This window comes from Malus domestica, chromosome 14 (assembly GCF_042453785.1).
Source record: "Malus domestica chromosome 14, GDT2T_hap1".
Taxonomy (NCBI): Eukaryota; Viridiplantae; Streptophyta; class Magnoliopsida; order Rosales; family Rosaceae; genus Malus; species Malus domestica.
Window position 1 is genome coordinate 423,463 of NC_091674.1, and position 18,960 is coordinate 442,422.

At 35.3% G+C, this 18,960-nt stretch overlaps 2 protein-coding genes across 6 annotated transcripts; both read left to right on the forward strand.

The window, feature by feature from the left end:
* The first annotated feature begins 320 nt into the window (after nucleotides 1-320).
* Nucleotides 321-743, forward strand: LOC103453960 (cysteine proteinase inhibitor 1-like). Its single transcript, XM_008393553.3, has one exon. The coding sequence runs from the start codon at nucleotides 321-323 to the stop codon at nucleotides 741-743; it is 423 nt and encodes a 140-aa protein (XP_008391775.3).
* An 8,250-nt stretch (nucleotides 744-8,993) lies between these two features.
* On the forward strand, nucleotides 8,994-18,070 carry LOC103453961 (THO complex subunit 1). Of its 5 annotated transcripts, none has more exons than XM_029092380.2 (22): nucleotides 8,994-9,296; nucleotides 9,879-9,994; nucleotides 10,087-10,170; nucleotides 10,550-10,624; nucleotides 10,962-11,055; nucleotides 11,571-11,716; nucleotides 11,837-11,908; nucleotides 12,462-12,534; nucleotides 12,643-12,708; nucleotides 12,859-12,905; nucleotides 13,136-13,207; nucleotides 13,314-13,439; nucleotides 13,544-13,609; nucleotides 13,766-13,807; nucleotides 14,500-14,616; nucleotides 14,705-14,787; nucleotides 15,831-15,897; nucleotides 16,397-16,468; nucleotides 16,607-16,657; nucleotides 16,908-16,967; nucleotides 17,053-17,202; nucleotides 17,614-18,070. In XM_029092380.2, exons 2-22 carry the CDS (start codon nucleotides 9,992-9,994, stop codon nucleotides 17,857-17,859), a joined length of 1,812 nt encoding a protein of 603 aa, XP_028948213.2. In that variant the 5' UTR covers nucleotides 8,994-9,296; nucleotides 9,879-9,991; the 3' UTR covers nucleotides 17,860-18,070. The 5 variants fall into 5 exon arrangements, with proteins under 5 accessions (XP_028948213.2, XP_028948216.2, XP_028948214.2 ...); XM_029092383.2 differs by having other exon boundaries at nucleotides 9,016-9,296; nucleotides 9,917-9,994; XM_029092381.2 differs by having other exon boundaries at nucleotides 9,086-9,296; nucleotides 9,931-9,994.
* The last annotated feature ends 890 nt before the right edge of the window (nucleotides 18,071-18,960 follow it).

Here is an 18,960-nt window from a genome sequence, read left to right on the forward strand (position 1 = left end):
ACTATATACGTTGCCCAATTAGTGAGATTCGTAAATATACTCAAGAAGGCAATTAATTAGAAAACCTGATTTTAAACAAGTAGTTACGATATCATTATTATTTGAAATTAATTTTCATTTTTAGGTGAGTTTTTGCTCACCTCTTAATTATGGTGTAGCGTTTCTTTTCTTTGTGTTTTTCTTATGACAAAAACGGACTCCTTTTTGCCCTCCAATTTAATTGTTATTCGCTATAAAAGTAGTTTGCATTCCAAGTTAATGTGACATCTGTTTCTCTCTCACTTTTCTCTTTATTTCTCAAGACAAACAAGATACTAACAATGAGCATATATTGTCCTAATTGCCTCCTCCTAGTCCTCACCGCCTTGTTGTATCTTTTCGTTGCTATCACCGCGTTTGGAGTAGGAGGAGGAGAAGAGCACCTTTACCCTCCCAAGTACCCTCCTCTAAGGGGTGGGTATTTCCCCTTTGACAACCTGAACGACCCACGTTTGAGGGAGATCGCAGAGTTCGCCATTTCCAAGTACAACAAGATTCATGACCAAAAACTAGTGTTGCAAAAGTTGGTTCATGGACAGTTCCAAATAGTGGAGGGAACCAATTACAAGCTTGTCATTTCAGTTCTCAATTCTTCCAAGGTCTTTAGCGGCCCAATCAACTATGAGATCATTGTGTTCGAAAATCTTTGGAGGACTATTAAGGAACTGAAGTCCTTTGTTCGAGTCCAAATTAATAAAACTTAAATCCAGTCCACCTTATTTTAAGGTTTCTGGAGTCCTTTCTCATTTCTTTCTTATATGTTTTAGAGCATTATCAACTAATAATATATAAGTTACCTTCACATGATGCATTATGAGTTCGATTTTTTGTGTTAGTTAATCATGCGATGGTGGTCAAAGAGAGGCTGAAATGTCTTTGTGAGTCTTCCTGAATTCCGAAATGAATGATTACCGTGGTGAAGCCACCAACTAGTCCTCTTTTTCTAAAATAAAAAAACAACATAATACAAACACAGTTTGGAAACAACTCAATTTCATTACTTTTCTCATATTCTCCTTTACTCACTCTTTTTTGTTCGATGGCAAATAATTTTATCGTTTGTGAAATAACCAACAAAAAGATATAAGAACATGAAAAAAATTAAACTAATTAACAATCTCGCATGTAAAAAAGTAAATTTTTTTGGGGGGTAAAGACCGTGAAGCGTCTGCACACCCGAAAAGTGTGACCAATATCTACTCAAGGTTTGGCTTGACACTGGCCACAAAGTGCTTTCGTAAAAATTCTGGCAAATATAAAAAACGACACGTAGTTTTCTTTTTGTTCATGTTTGTTTTGTCCATATAATTTGGTGAAGCTTTTGACGTCAAAAAGAGGAAGGGCTAAATTTTAGTAGATGATGCAAAAAAGGATAGTGACATTGATCCATAAGAAGCTCAACAAACTCTTGAAATACCGGAAGCCAATTTGAGGAAAGCTAAAGGCAGGAGACAAACAATTGAAGTTAATTTGTTAAACCCTCCGTGTCTTTCCTTTTTAGTCATTAAAACCCACAAAACAAAAGAAATAATATCATTTTTGTTGTAGGCCTATTTGATTGAAAGATCTAGGGTTTAGAGAGAGAGATAGGGGTTCGGCAATATTGAGAGAGAAGAGAGATTGATTTAATTGTGAGGTGTGTTTGATTCACCCCATTGTGCCTTTATTTATAGTAGTAGGAAGGGTAAAACATTTCCCTTTAGGATTACAATATTTAATAGATAATCTAATCTTAATAGGAATATAAGATATTTTCCCATATTCCCTAGGATTTACACAATCACATTCATATTCTAAATATGACTGCAACACTCCCCCTTGAGTGTGTAAATACTCAACAAATCATCCCATCAGATCTTCAGCAGATAAGGTAGAATAGTTGATGAAGTCATCGGCACAACGGGTGATCGCCAGTCTCAACTTTAAGTGAAGTATGCATTTGTAGTAAAACTCACAAAACGTCGTTATGGTAAAACCCAAGGCATGGGGAAAACCCATAGACTAAGGAGAAGAGTGAGAAGTATGCATAATGTCTAAAACAAACGTTAAACTGGAAGAATGTAGTAAACTCAACGGAGTATGATCATCCCATGATGGGTGCCTCATTAAAACCTCGTTAGGTAGCAAAAACCCAGTGGAAAAAATGCTTCTAATCGTAGGGAAAATAGTACAGTAAGATCATGTGAGTATGCTTCTAGATACTCCCCTTAAGTTAGACATAACTTCTAAATAAGAGAACTACAAACGATGCAACTTAGATAATTTACGCATACCGATTCCTTGGATGGGTTTCTGAAATGTAGACTTGGACAATAACTTGGTAAAGAGATCGGCCAGGTTGTCCTGGGAACGGATTTGCTTGACTTCAATGTTCTGATGTTGCTGCTGCTGGTGTGATTAAAAGAACTTTCATAATATGTGCTTGGTGTTGTCTCTTTTGATGTATCCCTTCTTCAGCTGCTCGATACATGCTGCATTGTCTTCAAAGATCGTCGTAGGAAGGTCAACGACTGATGTAAGACCACTAGTGCTTCGAATATGTTCCATAACTTCTCTTAGCCAAAAGCACTCACGCGATGCTTCATGTAGGGCGAGAATCTCAGCATGGTTAGACGAAGTCGCAACTTGCGTTTTCTTGGTAGACTTCCAAGATATAGCGATGTCTCCAACGGTAAAGACATAACCCGTTGAGAACGTGCTCTATGTGGGTCAAACATATATCCAACATCTGCATAACCAACAAGGCGAGAATCATTCTGAGGGCCATAGAGGGCGACAACACTTGGAGATTAGCGAGTATAGAACAAACCCAAATTCGTAGTACCTTTGAGGTAGCGAAAAATGTCTTTAACACCATTCCAGTGCCTGCATTTGGGTGCATTGTTGTATCTAGCCAATAGATTCACAGAGAATGAGATGTCAGCTCTAATGCATTGAGCCAAGTACAATAAAGCCCCAATTGCACTTAAGTGAGGAACTTCGGGTTCCAAAATCTCTTCCTCATCCTCCTTTGGACTGAAGGGATCTCGTTTAGCATCTAGAGTTTGAACAACCATACGTGTACTCGAAGGCTTCGCTTTATCTTCATTAAAACGTCATAACACCTTTTGGGTGTAGTTTGATTAATGTACTAGGATTCCATCCGAACAATGCTCGATCTCCAGGCCGAGGCAATATCGAGTTTTCCAAGATCCTTTACCTCAAATTCTGATTTCAAGTGTGTAGCAATTTCCTCAATCTCTGCGGCAGTCCCAATGTGGTTCATGTCATCGACATAAACTGCAATGATTGCAAATCCGGAATATGACTTATTTATGAACACACATGGGCATAGTTCGTTGTTCACATAACCCCGACTTGTCAAATATTCACTCAGACGGTCATACCATATCCGTCCGAATTGTTTTAATCCATAGAGTGACATCCTCAACCTAATTGAGAGAGTGTTCTGTGGTTTAGAACTATTTGAACCAGTCAATGGAAGTCCTTCTGGAACTTTCATATAAATTTCTGTATCTAGATCCCCATATAGATATGCGGTTACCACGTCCATAAGCTGCATATTTAGTTTTTCAGAAACTAGCAAACTAATTAGGTAGGGGAACGTTATAACGTCTATTATGGGGGAATACGTCTCCTAGTAATCAATCCTTGGGCGCTGAGAGAATGTAATAGCCCACATCGCCCAAGGGTGAGGATCTTGTAAGCCTTATATGTATATTCTCATCTCTACCTAGCACGAGGCATTTTGGAAGCTCACTGGCTTCGGGTTCCATCGAAACTCCGAAGTTAAGCGAGTTCACGCGAAAGCAATACCAGGATGGGCGACCCACTGGGAAGTTCTCGTGTGATTTCCCAGAAACAAAACCGTGAGGGCGTGGTCAGGGCCCAAAGCGGACAATATCGTGCTACGGTGGAATCGAGTCCGGGATGTGGTCGGGGCCCAAGGGTTACCCATCCTGGGATTGCTCTCGCGCGAACCGCTTAACTTCGGAGTTCCGATGGAACCCGAAGACAGTGAGTAGCGCGAGAGAGCAATCCCATGATGGGTGACCCATTGGGAAGTTCTGATCGCGTAAGTTCCCAAAAACAAAACTGTGAGGGAATGGTCAGGGTCCAAAGCGGACAATATCGTGCTATGACGGAGTCGAGCCCGAGTTAGGATGTGACAGAGAAGCCTTGCGCTATAAGGCGTGCTTTGTATCGCACTATTTCATTCTTCTCATTACGCTTCCTCACGAAAACCCACTTGTAGCCAATGGGCTTCACGCGTGGGGGTGTAGGAACGATAAGTCCAAATACCTTACGTTTTGCGAGCGAGTCGAGTTTGACCTGGATTGCTTGTTTCCAGGTTCTACGTTGGCATTCATCGACGGAACGTGGTTCAATGTTTTCCTTTTTAGTCATTAAACCCACAAAACAAAAGAAATAATATCATTTTTAAATATCTGAAAGAAATAAAAGTCACTATATACATTGCCCAATTGATCCTTATCGAAGATACTCAACAATGCAATTAATCAGAGAACATGATTTTAAGCCAGTAATTACTATATCATTATTATTTGAAATTGATTTTTGTTGTTGGCTTAATTTACTAAATCTTTATAAAGGATGGAGAGAAGGAGTGTGGAGGCAATAGAGAGAAGAGAGAGATGTGTAATTGTGAGATGTGTGTTATGCCACCTATTGTGCCTTTATTTATAGTAGTAGGAAAGGTAAATTCCTTACCCTAATAGGATTACAACACTAATATGATAATGTATAGTCTAAGAGATATCCAAGATATGATAGGATTTACATAATGACTTTCATAATCTAATAGGACTGCAACAATTTTCATTTTTTGGGTCATTTTTTGGTCATCCTTTTGATTATGGTGCAGTGTTTATTTTCTTTATATTTTTCTTATAACAAAAAAGGGACTCCTTTTTGCCCTCCAATTTAATTGTTATTCATTATAAACGTAGTTTACATTCCAAGTTAATGTGACATCTGTTAATCTCTCACTTTTCTATTTTTTTTTCTCAAGATAAACACGAAACTAACGATGAGCATGTATTACCTTAATTGCCTCCTCCTAGTGCTCACCGCCTTGTTGTATCTTTCCATTGCTGCCACCTCGTATGGAGTAGGAGGATGAGAAGAGCACAATTACCCTCCCAAGAACCGTTCTCTAAGGGGTGGGTACTTCTCTATTGACAACTTGAGCGACCCACATTTGAGGGAGATCGTGGAGCTTGTTATCTCCATGTACAACAAGATTTATGACAAAACACTGGTGTTGCAAAAGTTAGTTCGGGGACAGTTCTAAATAGTGGAGGGAACCAATTTCAAGCTTGTCATTGCGGTTGTCAATTCTTCTTCGATATATGGTGGCCCCATCAACTATGATGGCGTGTTTACCAATCGGGAGTGGAATGGAGAGAAATGGAATTGAATTCCTCCCCAAGCATTCTGCAGTTTACTAGCAACTGGGGAATCAGATTTTATGTGGGGTCCAGCCAATTTCAGGATTTCAATTTCGGATTTCTCTGGATTTGGATTCCCTCTATAGAGGTGGTAATTGAATTCCGGGTAGAGAGCTCCATCACGAATCAAAATTTTCTACCCAAAATACCCATGTATATTCCTAAAACAACTTCTACCTTCATCAATCACTCTTCTCTGTATTTGTTTCTCTCACAGCTCATACCACCCCACCTTTGTAATCTGAAACGCAGTAACACAGAACGACGAACGCCTGCGATTTGGAACAACGATCGACCGGGGTTTGAAACGACGACACAACGACGAACATGATCTGGAACAACGAACGCCCAAATCCATAAGGAAATTGCGATTTGTAGACTCAAACAAAAGAGAAGGAAAGAACTTTTATCACTTTCACCCTGAAAATTGGATTTTTTTTGTTGATGGGGTGGGTCGTGGCTTCGTAGTTCCTCCTGAGATTGGATAGTGGGGTGTGGATACTGCGTACTGGTGAAAGAAAGGGGAAAGAAAAAGAATGGGGAAAGAAAGGGGGAAGAGAGAGAAGGAAGTAAAATGTTATATTGCGTATTGGGGAAAGAAAGGGGAAAGGGTTGCAGAAAAAGAATGCGGAAAGAAAGGGAGAAGAGAGAAGGAAGTAAAATGTTATTTAGTTTACTTTATGTAGGTATTTCTAATAGGATTTAGGGTGATTAAGGGTTAGAAGCAAATAAAAATTGATTCTTTCATATCAAATTTGAAGTAATCTATGCAATTAGGAAAATTTAAAAGTTATATAAAAGAAAAAAAAATATTCTCTTTAGTAAAAAATTAAGAAAAAAAAGTTTTACTAAAAATAATTAGCATATAAAATAAATTAGTTAAAATAGGGGTACTTTAGTAATCACATTAGTTATCATTCCGATTCATGTGAATTAGTAAATAGTTTGTATACATCAATGTCATTCCTACTCCGATTCCAGACAGTTTTGGTAAACAAATTCAACATGAATCTAATTCTGATTTCACCTCATTCCAATTCCTCCTCAATCCAATTCCTCTCAATCTGATTACGGATTAGTAAACGTGCCCTGAGATCATTGTGTTCGAGAATCTTTGGAAGACTATTAGTATTAAGGAACTGGAGTCCTTTGTTCGAATTCAAACTAATAAAAATTATAGAAAACTTCATTTTAATCCTTAAAAAAGATGAGTTTTAGATTATAACCATAAGTAAGATTAAAATCCAATTTTAGTCCCTAGCACATTTAATCATATCATTTATTAGTTGTATTTTGATGTTTTATTTTATCCTTTTATTTTTATTTTAATGTATTAATTACATTTAAATTTAATTTTTATTTCATTCATCATAATATATTTTAATGTCTACGTTTAGGTAACTAATTTTTTTATAATATATATTCCGATAACAATTTTGTATGTTCTTTATTTAGGTACATTAATACATTTGAATATTTTGGTATATCCATCGGTACAAACATGTAGTTACATTGATTCAATATAATGCATTTCAATAATATAATGTATTTCGTTACGTACACTTTGGTACACACATTTGAGTATCGACTTTTAGGTACATTAATTCAATTATTATATTTCAGTAAATACATTTAGGTACATACATTTTGGTATTGATATTTAGGTACATACATTTTCGGTATTGACATTAGGTACATACATTTCGGTATTGACATTTAGGTACATTAATTCAGTATAATACATTTTGATACATACATTTAGGTTCATTGTAATATATTTCAGTACAATCATGTAGGTACAAATATTTTGGTACAAAAAAGTTAATTTTATATATTTTGGCACAATCATTTCTGAACACTTATGTATTTATATATTTTTGTATCACAAATTTTTTTTAATATTTTCTCATTTACATTCATTTCTAATTAAAAAAAAAAACTAAATGTGTGCATATTAATAAAATTAAAATGGCTTTTTTTATTAGCACCCCACATATTGTTGAATGCACCCCACAAAATATTCAATATTAAATTACTTATTTATTCTACTATGTAATGACAATTTCGACCTTATTAAGTTTTAAAAAAAAAAAAATTTTCCAAATACACCCCACATCACTTTTAACGTATTATTTATCTTCTTCGATTATCAAAACCATCTCACCCTCCATTGTTGAACAAAATCCCAACTAATGAAACTACAAACACATTGATTGAGAAAACCCTAACAAAATGTCTATGAATATGCCAATGCTATTGATCACTGTGACTGCAAGAAATTATTTTCTCTCCAACCACACATTTTATCACATCCCGGTATTTACTATGTCGAAAAACTTTAGAACTTATGCCTTTGAAACTAGCTCTATAAATTGCAATGCCAACAACTTGAAACTTTCGATAATTATTTTTTATTTTGTATTTCTTTTGTTATAGAAAAGTTACATAAGATCTTGAGTTTGGATAATTCTTGAGTTTGGAAGTGACATAAGATTTTCCAAAATGCACAAAGATAAAAAAATTTAAGATAAGTGTTAGCGTCCAAATCGGTGAATGATAATATGCTCTCAAACTGGAAACGAAAAACAAGTCAATCACAGAAGTAACTAGCCTGGGAACAGCAGGGTATCTAGATTCAATCCATCAAAATTAAAAATGAGTATTATAAAATTTGAAGAAATTGGGGTGTATATAGAAATATAATGTGTATTTTGAGAATGTGGAGTGTGAGGGTATTATGGAGAGGTATGTGGGGTGTATAAAGATAATTTTTAATTGAAAAAGTAAATGTGGGGTGTATTAAGTATGTGGGGTTTATTCAACAATTTGTGGGGTGTTAATATAATAAGCCAATTAAAATTTAATATGGAGAGATTAAATAAAAATATACATTAAATAACAAAAATTGAATGTAAATTTTGATAAAAGTACACTCAAGGGATTAAATTGAATATTTAATCTAGCACTAGGTTTTTTTTAAATTTTAATCTTTTGCAAGGATTAATGTTCAAAAACCCCTAAAAATTAAATCCCGTCCATCTTATTTATGGTCTTTGGGGTCGTTTCTCACTTCTTTCTTATATGCTTTGGAGCATAAGAAATTAAGCATCTGCTAATAATATACAAGTTACTTTTACATAACATGTCATAAGTTCGATTTCTGACGTTGGTGAATCACAAAATGGTGGCCAGAGAGAGCCTGAAATGCTTTAATAACTCTTTCCGGTTAAAATAAAGATGGATTACTGTCAAAGCGACGAACTGATCCTTTTTTTTTTCTAATAATAAAAAAAACAACTCAATTCATCACTTTTCTCGACTTCTCCTTGAACCACTTTTTTATATTTTTTATTTTTTATCCATAACAAACAATATTCTCTTTTTGTGAAATTACCAACAAATGATATAGAAAAGGGAGAAATTAAATTAATCAACAAACACGAATATAAAAAGTAATTTCATTTTTTATAAAGACCGCGAAGTGTCTCCACACACAAAAAAAAGTGGGACTAATCACCATTCTGAGTAGAGTGGAACGGCTTGACTCTGCTACGTAGTGCCCTCGTAAAAATTCCGTCAAATATAAAAAACGACACGTAGCTTTCTTTTTGTTCAGGGTGTTTTTATCCATATAATTTGGCGAAGCCTGTGACGGCGAAAAGAGGAGGAGGGACTGGATTTTACAGTCGTAGACAACATCAACTTCTTCTTCTTCCCCGGGTCGCCGCCGTACGTAAAGCACGACTCTCTCCTTATAACTCGCCCCGCAGCCGTGACCTCTGCCGGGTAAGAGATTTATTGCCTCTTCTATTTTTAATTCCGCTTCGTTCTCTAATTTAGGAATTTGCGTATTGAGGATTTAGGGATGTTGCCATTACAAACAGATGAATTCGAAAATTTCCAACTTGTTCAGTGAATGGTTTTCAGCGATTTTTCTCTGCTTGTTAATTTTCAACTGTAATCAATTTGTAATAGCTTCTGAAAAGTGAAAACAAAGTGAGATTAGTATTCACTGAAGATTCAAATGGACAACGAAACGATGGAGTTCTGTCTCTGAATAACTTCTTGCTCAGTGTAAAGTCTGTTGATCGTTGATACTTTTGTTCTAACGAAAAGCGGGTGACCGGAAAAACCAAACAATTAAATGTGCAGATTAAGGAATTAACAGGTTCCATAAAATTGGGGAACTCATATTAACAAAGGGCACTGTATAATTTTTAACCGAGGAAAATTGGATTGGAATTTCATCCCGTCCCGCCACATTTTCCATTCCTGGGTCTCTGCCTGTTCTACATTCTAACATGCAGTTCCAAATGTCACTGCTGGCTTAATTTCTTTAGACTATACTTTTCATTTTTGCTGCTGCAGAATATTTTTGAAATCATTTTAATTGAGCTTTTGGGAAGGCTTTGTTTGACAGAGCGGAAAGCAGACTGTTTGTCGTTGGCTTCAGTGTCAGCACTCTGGTTGAAGTCTTTAACATGGTTAGCCTTATTTTCATCACAGCTATAATTTTGATTGTTATTTGTCTTCTCTGTCAAGTATTGTTAAATTTTCTTTCTGTTTTTATTCTCAGGAAGTATTCAGGACGGCCATTTTGCAGCCTGGCCCACCTGAAAGGTTTGCCCTTCAGACAGTTCAACAAGTTATACAACCTCAGGTAACAACCATAGATCCTTCATGTTCAGGGTTCTTATTTATATTTTTTGCTTCCCAAAGATTAAGTCCTGTGTAAATGCATGCTTAGCTATTTATGGCTTTGCTTCTCAAGACTGAAATACAGTTGTGATTTCATTCTCTTTCTGTTTGCTACATTTGGATACACTTTTTTTTGCCACCTTTGTCCTATAAAGACTCCAATTTCTAATTTTCCAATGAGTCCTTTACTTGATTCTAGGCTTTATCCTTGGTGTTCAGGGGAGCATTGCTTTCTTCACATATATCCTGATTGTACATTAATCACATATTTAAATCTTTATTTTTTCCGAATTTTGTTGTTTGGTCAATTAAAATTGGGCCAATTGATTTCATCATGACAGAAACAAACAAAGTTAGTCCAAGATGAGAATCAACTGTTAGAAAATATCCTTCGGACATTGCTTCAGGAACTGGTGGTATGTTTCTCTTTCTTGTATTTGTGAACAGAATATTTTGATTATTTGATTATACTTCTGAAGTATACTGCATTTCTAGTTTTTTCTGCATATGTTAGCATGGTGGTCATCCACAGGAAATTAATGTTTGTGACATGCTAAAAAAAGACCTTATGCTTATTTGACGTCACAGTCATGTATTCTATCTAAATCTGAAGTAAAGTAGACCCTGTTATATACTTGATTCCCCATCAACCTGAACCCTCTTTACATATTTGACATCAATACGTAATTTTCTCTTTCTTATGCATTTGGTTTTATTTGTAATTTTATGTCGCGTAACTTGAGATTCTCACAGTCTTCTGCAGTACAGTCTGGGGAGCAAATAATGCAGTATGGTCAATCAATTGATGCTGGAGAAACTGCCCAAGGACATATTCCACGTCTTCTTGGTCTGTACATGTTTCTGTTAAACTATTGCAAGCACTTAGTTGTACGTATCTAATGTTCTTGACTTGCTTTTTAGAAGAAGCTTATACACTTTCTAATATAAAAATTCCTACTTGTTGTGTTGATATTACGATATGTGCACTCAGCATAAATCTTTAAACTCTGAGAAGTTATACATTGATGTTTTTCTGAAAAGAATTCGTATTGCTATTAATTTCTGTGGTTTATCTTTTGACATTTAAATCGCACCTAACTACTTTTTGACAAAATTCAGAATTGACTTTTGATTCTCAATTGTAGACCTGTATATACTCTAATGTAAACAATAAGCTTTTTTAGGTCAGTTCTTTGCCTTACAACAAGAGCTACTCTATGGAAAATGGCTTGTAATATTGGTTTTAGTGAAGAAGAAAATTGACGAGTCTTATAGAATGCATCCCTCTCTTGCTCTATCTCCACATATATACTACTCTCTTCCTCTGCCTTATACGGCTCCTTTTATCTTCTGATGCACCAGATGTTGTGTTGTATCTTTGTGAGAAAGAGCATGTCGAAGGTGGCATGATCTTTCAGCTGTTGGAAGACTTAACAGAAATGTCAACTATGAGAAATTGCAAAGACGTTTTCGGTTATATTGAGAGTAAACAAGATATATTAGGAAAGGTTTGTGCTTTTTATATGTCAATGGATTATTTTTCCTTGTTTTGTTTTTTTTTATTGTAAGTTTCCCATTTTCCTTCTCTTTTACATCCTGCTGTACTTTATATGGTTCTCCTCATGCAGCCTGAGCTTTTTGCTCGAGGAAAACTTGTGATGTTGAGAACATGCAATCAACTTCTTCGTCGTCTGTCAAAGGTGGTGTTACTAATCATAGTAGTCATCATTGCTTTTATAGCCAACTTTCATTTTTGAAACTTTCCCCTATATTGTGATATTTGTTTGTTTTTCAAACACCAAAAATTGGTATGCCATTCAGAAGTCACATTTAAAGCTGGTTTTATATTGTTTATAGAAAATAACAGGTGCTCAGGTTAATATGTGTTGTACTTGTAATTATGTAATGGTGGTTACATATTTGACATTATAGACTTGAGGATGGGGCATTGCATATTTGTGCTAGGGAGGTTCTTATGTGTTTCTCACATTGCTCCGTTGTGTTCCTCACATTGCTTCACTGTGATAAACAAAATTTAAAATGCGGTATACAATCATATTGATATTGTTTTTCTCTCTTTTGATTTATGAACTAATTTTTTGTTTTTTGAAATTAAGTGTTTTAGCTATTGTTGTACCACTTCAAGAAGACCTTATTTGATGAAACTATATCCACTTCGATGATTAAATTTTACTTGAAAAACTTATTGTTATAGTCATGTTGCGTACTAATTTCTTTGAACCTGACTCATAGGCAAATGATGTGGTATTTTGTGGACGAATTCTAATGTTTTTGGCACACTTTTTCCCATTATCTGAGCGTTCAGGTACCTGTTTGTCTTCAACCCTTGTCTTCACTTGTAATTTAATTGCTCTCGACCCTGGTGTTCAGTTGGACTATATATTCATGTTGCTCTTATGTTTACTGTGTGCAGCTGTTAATATAAAAGGAGTTTTCAACACATCAAACGAGACAAAATATGAGAAAGACCCCCCTGATGGTACATCCTTGCTAATGACAGTTGCTTGATTTCTCAATGTTGATGTCAACATATTATTACACATATATCTGTATATATATCTAGTGTGTATAACTTTTTGGTGAGTATAGGTCTCTTAAGCATATATGTTATCTGTTTTATAATTTTCAGGAATTTCCATCGATTTCAACTTTTACAAAACCTTTTGGAGTTTACAGGTAAACTATGCAACTTGGAAGCAATACGGAGCTAGGCTTTTTAGTTATGGTTTCCTCTTCTCCATTTTGATTTGAGTTTTTAGCTTAGGGAGTGTCTATATATAATGCTAAAAGGTTATATAGTTTGAAATGTTGTTAAATATTCATACTTTGTTTCTGTAATTCTTCTTGTAAACTGATATCAGTAATATCATTCATTATGCTAAAAACTTGTCTGGATGGATTTTCAGGAAAGCTTCTGTAACCCTCCTTCCTTAACTCTTGGTCCTACCAAGTGGAAGAAATTTACGTCGGGTTTAATGGTAATAACAGTCTTCTGACATCTTCGTTTTATTTATCTTTATGGTATGCCAGTTTCTCTTTATTTTATTATTCACTCAAATATTCTTTTCTTGAATGTCTTGTTAGGTTGTTTTGAATACCTTTGAAGCTCAACCATTAAGTGATGAAGAGGGAGATGCCAATAACTTGGAGGAGGAAGCAACAAATTTTAGCATAAAATATCTTACAAGCAGTAAACTGATGGGTTTGGAGGTTAGTAATGCTGGAGTGTTGACTTAGAGTTTAATTGTTGTAGCAGACCATTATTTTGATTAGGAATCAAATCCTTGAATTTTGATGTTTTCTGGTGAGCACAGTTGAAGGATCCCAGTTTCCGACGTCACATTCTTGTGCAGTGCCTCATATTGTTCGATTATCTGAAGGTAGAGTTGAACAGGTCTTAATATTGATTTTGGGGAAATATCATTACACCTTCCTAATCTTTGGGCTTGTTATAATGGCCCTTTTCAACTTTCTGATTGATCTATTTTTCCATATAGTACTCTAATATGGTAAAACTAACTCTTATTTTCTTGTAGGCCCCGGGAAAAAGTGAAAAAGATTTACCTTCTGAAAGCATGGTCAGTGTTGTAGTTATATCTTGTTGACTTTTGTAACTTTCTTCCTTCTTCTTTTGCTTTCATTAGAAAAGAAAACAACTTTCCTCAGGTGGTGCTATCTTTAGAAAGAGAATTTACCTCGGCGGTGTAGGTTATAACAAAGGATGTTGACAAAAAAATGGAATAAATTGAGATGCCTTAGATATGTTATGATTTTGTTAGCCTTGTTTATCTCCGAAGTTAGGAATTTGGAACAACGGTGGATTAGAGTACTACAATCAGATCTCACCTGTAACTTTATATCAATGTTCCGTGCTTGTGTTTGCTTATGAATGCAGTATTATCCCAGTCATTTGCATCAGTTTTGTTATCGTTTCTTCTCAAAAAAAGAAAAGAAAAAAAATCGCTAATTTACTCATGCAATTCTCTAAGTTTATTGTATTCAAAAGCAACTGATGGTCCCTGGGTAATTGAGTTGTACTTGGGACTATATCTTATCTTTATCAAGATGCGAATGGACACCGCTTACATTTTCTTTAAGCTTGAAAAATTAATGAATTTGTGTAGTATACCTTTCATTGTGAACTGATAAAGAGGATTTACTTTCATTTGGACACGGTTATAGCAGAAGGTTTTGTATGATGCTATAAAGTCAGCTTTAGAACATCTGTGCAATTTATGATGTCTGCTAAAGATTTCCTTGTTGATTTCAGAAAGAGGAAATAAAATCTTGTGAGGAGCGTGTCAAAAAGCTGCTTGAGATGACTCCGCCCAAAGGGAAGGAATTTCTTAATAAAATTGAGCATATATTGGAACGTGAAAGGAATTGGGTGAGTGTGTTATCTGGCCTCAGCCACGCTATTCTCAGAAAATGTTATCGTTGTTCTTGAGCATAATATGCATTTAATCTATTCTTAGGTATGGTGGAAATGTGACGGTTGTCCCCCATTTGAGAAGCAGCCAATGGAGAAAAAGGTGATCCAAGAAGGAGCCAAAAAGCGGTATGCAATTCAGTGGCCTGTTTGTCTGGGTCCTGCTATTCATTTTTAATGTGTTTTTTAATAAGAAAAAATTGAACAATTTTATTTTTCCTTTTGTATAAGGTCTTAATACGAATAACTGAAGCAGATAGAACTAAATTCATCCTTTGTTTTCTGGCCCTGCTGGGCAATTCTACTTTAGTTATTCATGGCCTTGGGAGTAGGTTTATCTTTTATGTATGTTTTAGATCTCTTTATTCTAAACAGTGATGCATATTTTGACTCGTCGTTGTGATGTTTCGATTTTTTTTGTTTCTGAAGTTTTGGGTTACTTGTATAGACACGGGTGTATATTGCTTCAACCTTTGATGTGTAGTATTAAAGACATTTCCATCAGATCTCAACTTTATCTCTGGAAATACTAAAGACATTGCTGTAGAAAACTTCCATGGGAATTTAACAACTTCAGAGATTCCAGTGATACTACCATTTTACATAACAGAGCAAGAGCTTGGAAATTGGTCAAAATTGCGGTGACATCTCTGGAAATATTAAAGACATTCCACTGGTCCTCAATGATATTGTACGAAGGAATAAGATTTACACATTTTTTTGGCAGAACCCTGCTACCCATATGCTGCCCTGATACCAGCTGAAACTTCTGTACTCTCTTTCACTAAGAAAAAAGGAAACAAAACTCGACTGTTTTTGGGATGATGTCTTCTGACCAAGTGCAGATGTTTTGCCTTGTGGTGGAGATTGTTTCCTCTTACTTGAATATACGAAATGATTTGGTTTGAGAGAAAGACAACCCTACCCTCATAATGGTATTTAGGATATTTTAAAATAAGCTACAATCTATGCAGAAAAATAAACAAATTCACATGCTAGATGAACTCATGGATTTTTGCTGGCATATATACCCATGCCTACAAATTAAAATTTTTGAATTGTTCACCAACTTTTATCAGCCTTCTGTTTGTTGTGACCTGTGAAGATATTTAATAAGTTTGCAGTGCTCATTATAATGAACTTTTTGGTTTTTTTTGTCCTAAATTCAACAGTAGGCCGAGATGGAGAATGGGAAATAAAGAACTATCTCAGTTGTGGAAGTGGGCAGATCAGAATCCGGTATGCTAGATTGCTATTTATGACAAGATTGTTGAAATAAATCTGGCTTCAAACATGATATTCACAAGGTTTTGAATATATGCAATTATTTTTTGTAACCCCCAATGTTTAACAAACTTCGCTGATTCTATAATTAAATATTGAGAAAAAGTTTGATTTATTTTCAAGAGTGGCGGTGATCATCATGAGGAAATGTACACCCCCACACTCACACAGTATATATAAATAATTATATTATCAGCTGTTAACAGAAAAAAGTTAATGGCATCTTGCTGATTCTTCATGGTTCATACCTACTGTCCTTTCTGAATTAGTACTTATATACTCATAGAATATCAGTTCAGTTCTTACTATAAAGAAGACAAAGATTACAGATCAAGTTGTTGAGGAAGAAACGTGTAAATATGTAGCAATATGTTCCTTTCAAAATTGTTGACCACAAAATTAATTTGAAAATTTTGGTGTTATATTGTTTAATAGTTATTTTTTACTTGTCTAGAATGCTTTAACTGATCCTCAACGTGTTCGAACACCTTCCATCACTGAGTACTGGAAGCCCTTGGTTGAAGATGTAAGTACTATTTACTTCTCAATGCCCAAACTAGCATGTTGTGTGTGTGTACTCGTGCTCACTCTTGTCCCTTCTCATGCTATGGATATTTTATTTTCTCAGTAACTGTTTAGTAAGATGAATTTCTTTGAGTTACAGATGGATCCAGCAGCTGGAATAGAACCTGAGTATCACCACAAAAATAACCGAGTGAGTTTTCTTCTGGAATTTTGGGTCAATATCAGAAGACAATCATATAGATAAAAGTTGGGTTGCATTTTGACTAGGGTTTATTGGTAATATAGAGTGCTATTTTATTTAATAGCTGTTCAACTGTTTCACAATGTGATTCAATGTGCATTACCTCTTGCTTTTGAATATTAGAATTGTTGAAACTCAAACTAGTGTTCCACTTAAAATTTGATTTTGTTTTATCCAATAGTAAAATTTCAACATGCAGGTTTATTGCTGGAAAGGTCTTCGATTTTCAGCTAGACAAGACTTGGAAGGATTTTCTCGAGTATGAATATAACTATGTTTGCATGGTTAATGTATTATTTCATTTTTCACTGAGCTTTACACCACTTGTGTGGATGTCATTGCAGTTTACTGAACATGGTATTGAAGGAGTTGTACCGCTGGAACTTTTGTCTCCTGAGGAGCGGTCTAAATACCAAGCTAAACCAAATGACAGGTCTAAACGTGCTAAAAAGGAAGAATCAAAAGGTGCTGCACATCAATTAGAAGAAAGTCAGGTATATAATTGGCAGTGTGTTGAATTTCTAGTGTTTTATTGTTGACGTCTTTGATTCCTGTAGAAAGTTGAATATGCAAATGAGGAAATAATATGAATAATGTGTATGTGTTTGTGTGTGCGTGTATATTGCCGATGAGATTTAGAAGGAAACATCTTTATTATTTAGACATAACGTTACATGGCTGCATAACACTTGATCTGTGCAATGCATCTTCAGCCTAAAGATTGAAAAAATGAGATGAAAAATGTTATAAACTTTTGTCCCTTTATTGTTGTATATTTCGTGTTCTTTTTTGTCTTGGGGTAGGTTGTTTTCAAATTTGAGATCAAGTAAATGCATGTGTACGTATATGGAAGTATCAACATTACTTGTACCCCAAAAATTTTGACAATATTTTTTTCCCTGAAGAATGCTACACCTGCAAGTGAATTAGATGGTGAAGCCTCAGGGACGCCAATGGACACTGATACCATTGCTGCAGCCGGCAACATGTCCCAAGGTGGAAGTCCAATCCCCGATGAACATCAGAAGCAAAGCTCTGATGCGGATGTGGGTCAAGAGGGAGGTCAGTTGGAAGCAGATGCCGAGGTCGAGGTTGAGGCAGGGATGCTTGATGGTGAGGACGCGGAGGCTGATTTGGATCCAGTTGGTTAACCCGTTCAAAGTTGGGTGTTTGCATATGTAAGAATGAACATTTGATTGAAAGTAGATGACATGTTTGGAAATCCTAGATTAGCAACAAAAATTCCGACTAATTTTTGTAATGAGATTGTATGTTCGCCGGCCAATGAACCACTCGAGGTTCCGTTTCTTCCGTTAAAAGGGATTCATGGAAAAAATGGAATATAAAGACGTGTTCCAAGAACATCATTGATACGTTGCTTGCGAGTTCCTTGGGCGGTCGCAGTCAGCCATGGGAAAAGTAAGCAAATGAAGGCAAATTAACTGCCATTCGGGTTGTCTGATCTTCAAGCTACTTCCTACCGGGTTACATATCACACAAGGATGCATGTCTGCCACAAATTTGGCCTACAAATCAAACCCCCCGTGACCTTTGTTCATTAAATGATCTCTTCACGAGGTATTTCTTTTCACTTGTAAGTGAGATGTCTTAGATTTGAATCTCGTGGATGATGAATTCAATACCAAATTAAGTTACCCATTATGTGATTTAACCGAACTTATAAATATATCGTTGTATTCAAACAAAAAAAAATTAATGAAATGCAGAGCGAAGCTTGCGTACTTCGCCGGAGGAATCGATCAACTCCCCACTCCCCAGAAGGAGAAAAAGCTTCTTCAAGTCTGGAGAAATGACTTCAAAATAAAACTTGCTTGTTATTTTTTTCGAATGCTAATAATAATTCTGTTTCTAGTAATTTGAAGATGAAGGAAGAGAGAGAATGCAAATGTGTCTTTTAAGGAAAAAAATTAATATTTTTAACAAGCTTTAACACAACGGTATTATTTACACAAGTATCATTAGATTCAACCCTACTACTTATCAATTACAAATGAAGAAGAGAAATATCAACAAACAGTAGTATTTAGTAACAAAGCTGTTAACAAGTTTAAGAAGAAAGCAATAATATCAGAGGAAAACTAATGAAAAGGGCTTGAAAACTTTAAGTTTTAATGATAAAGACAAAATAAAGGGTAAAGTGAATAGTACCAGGATTGACTTTTTAATGTAAAAATGTGATTTTTCGTTAAAGTAAACAGTACCTGGTGCTTTTCGTTAAAGTTCCCTAATAT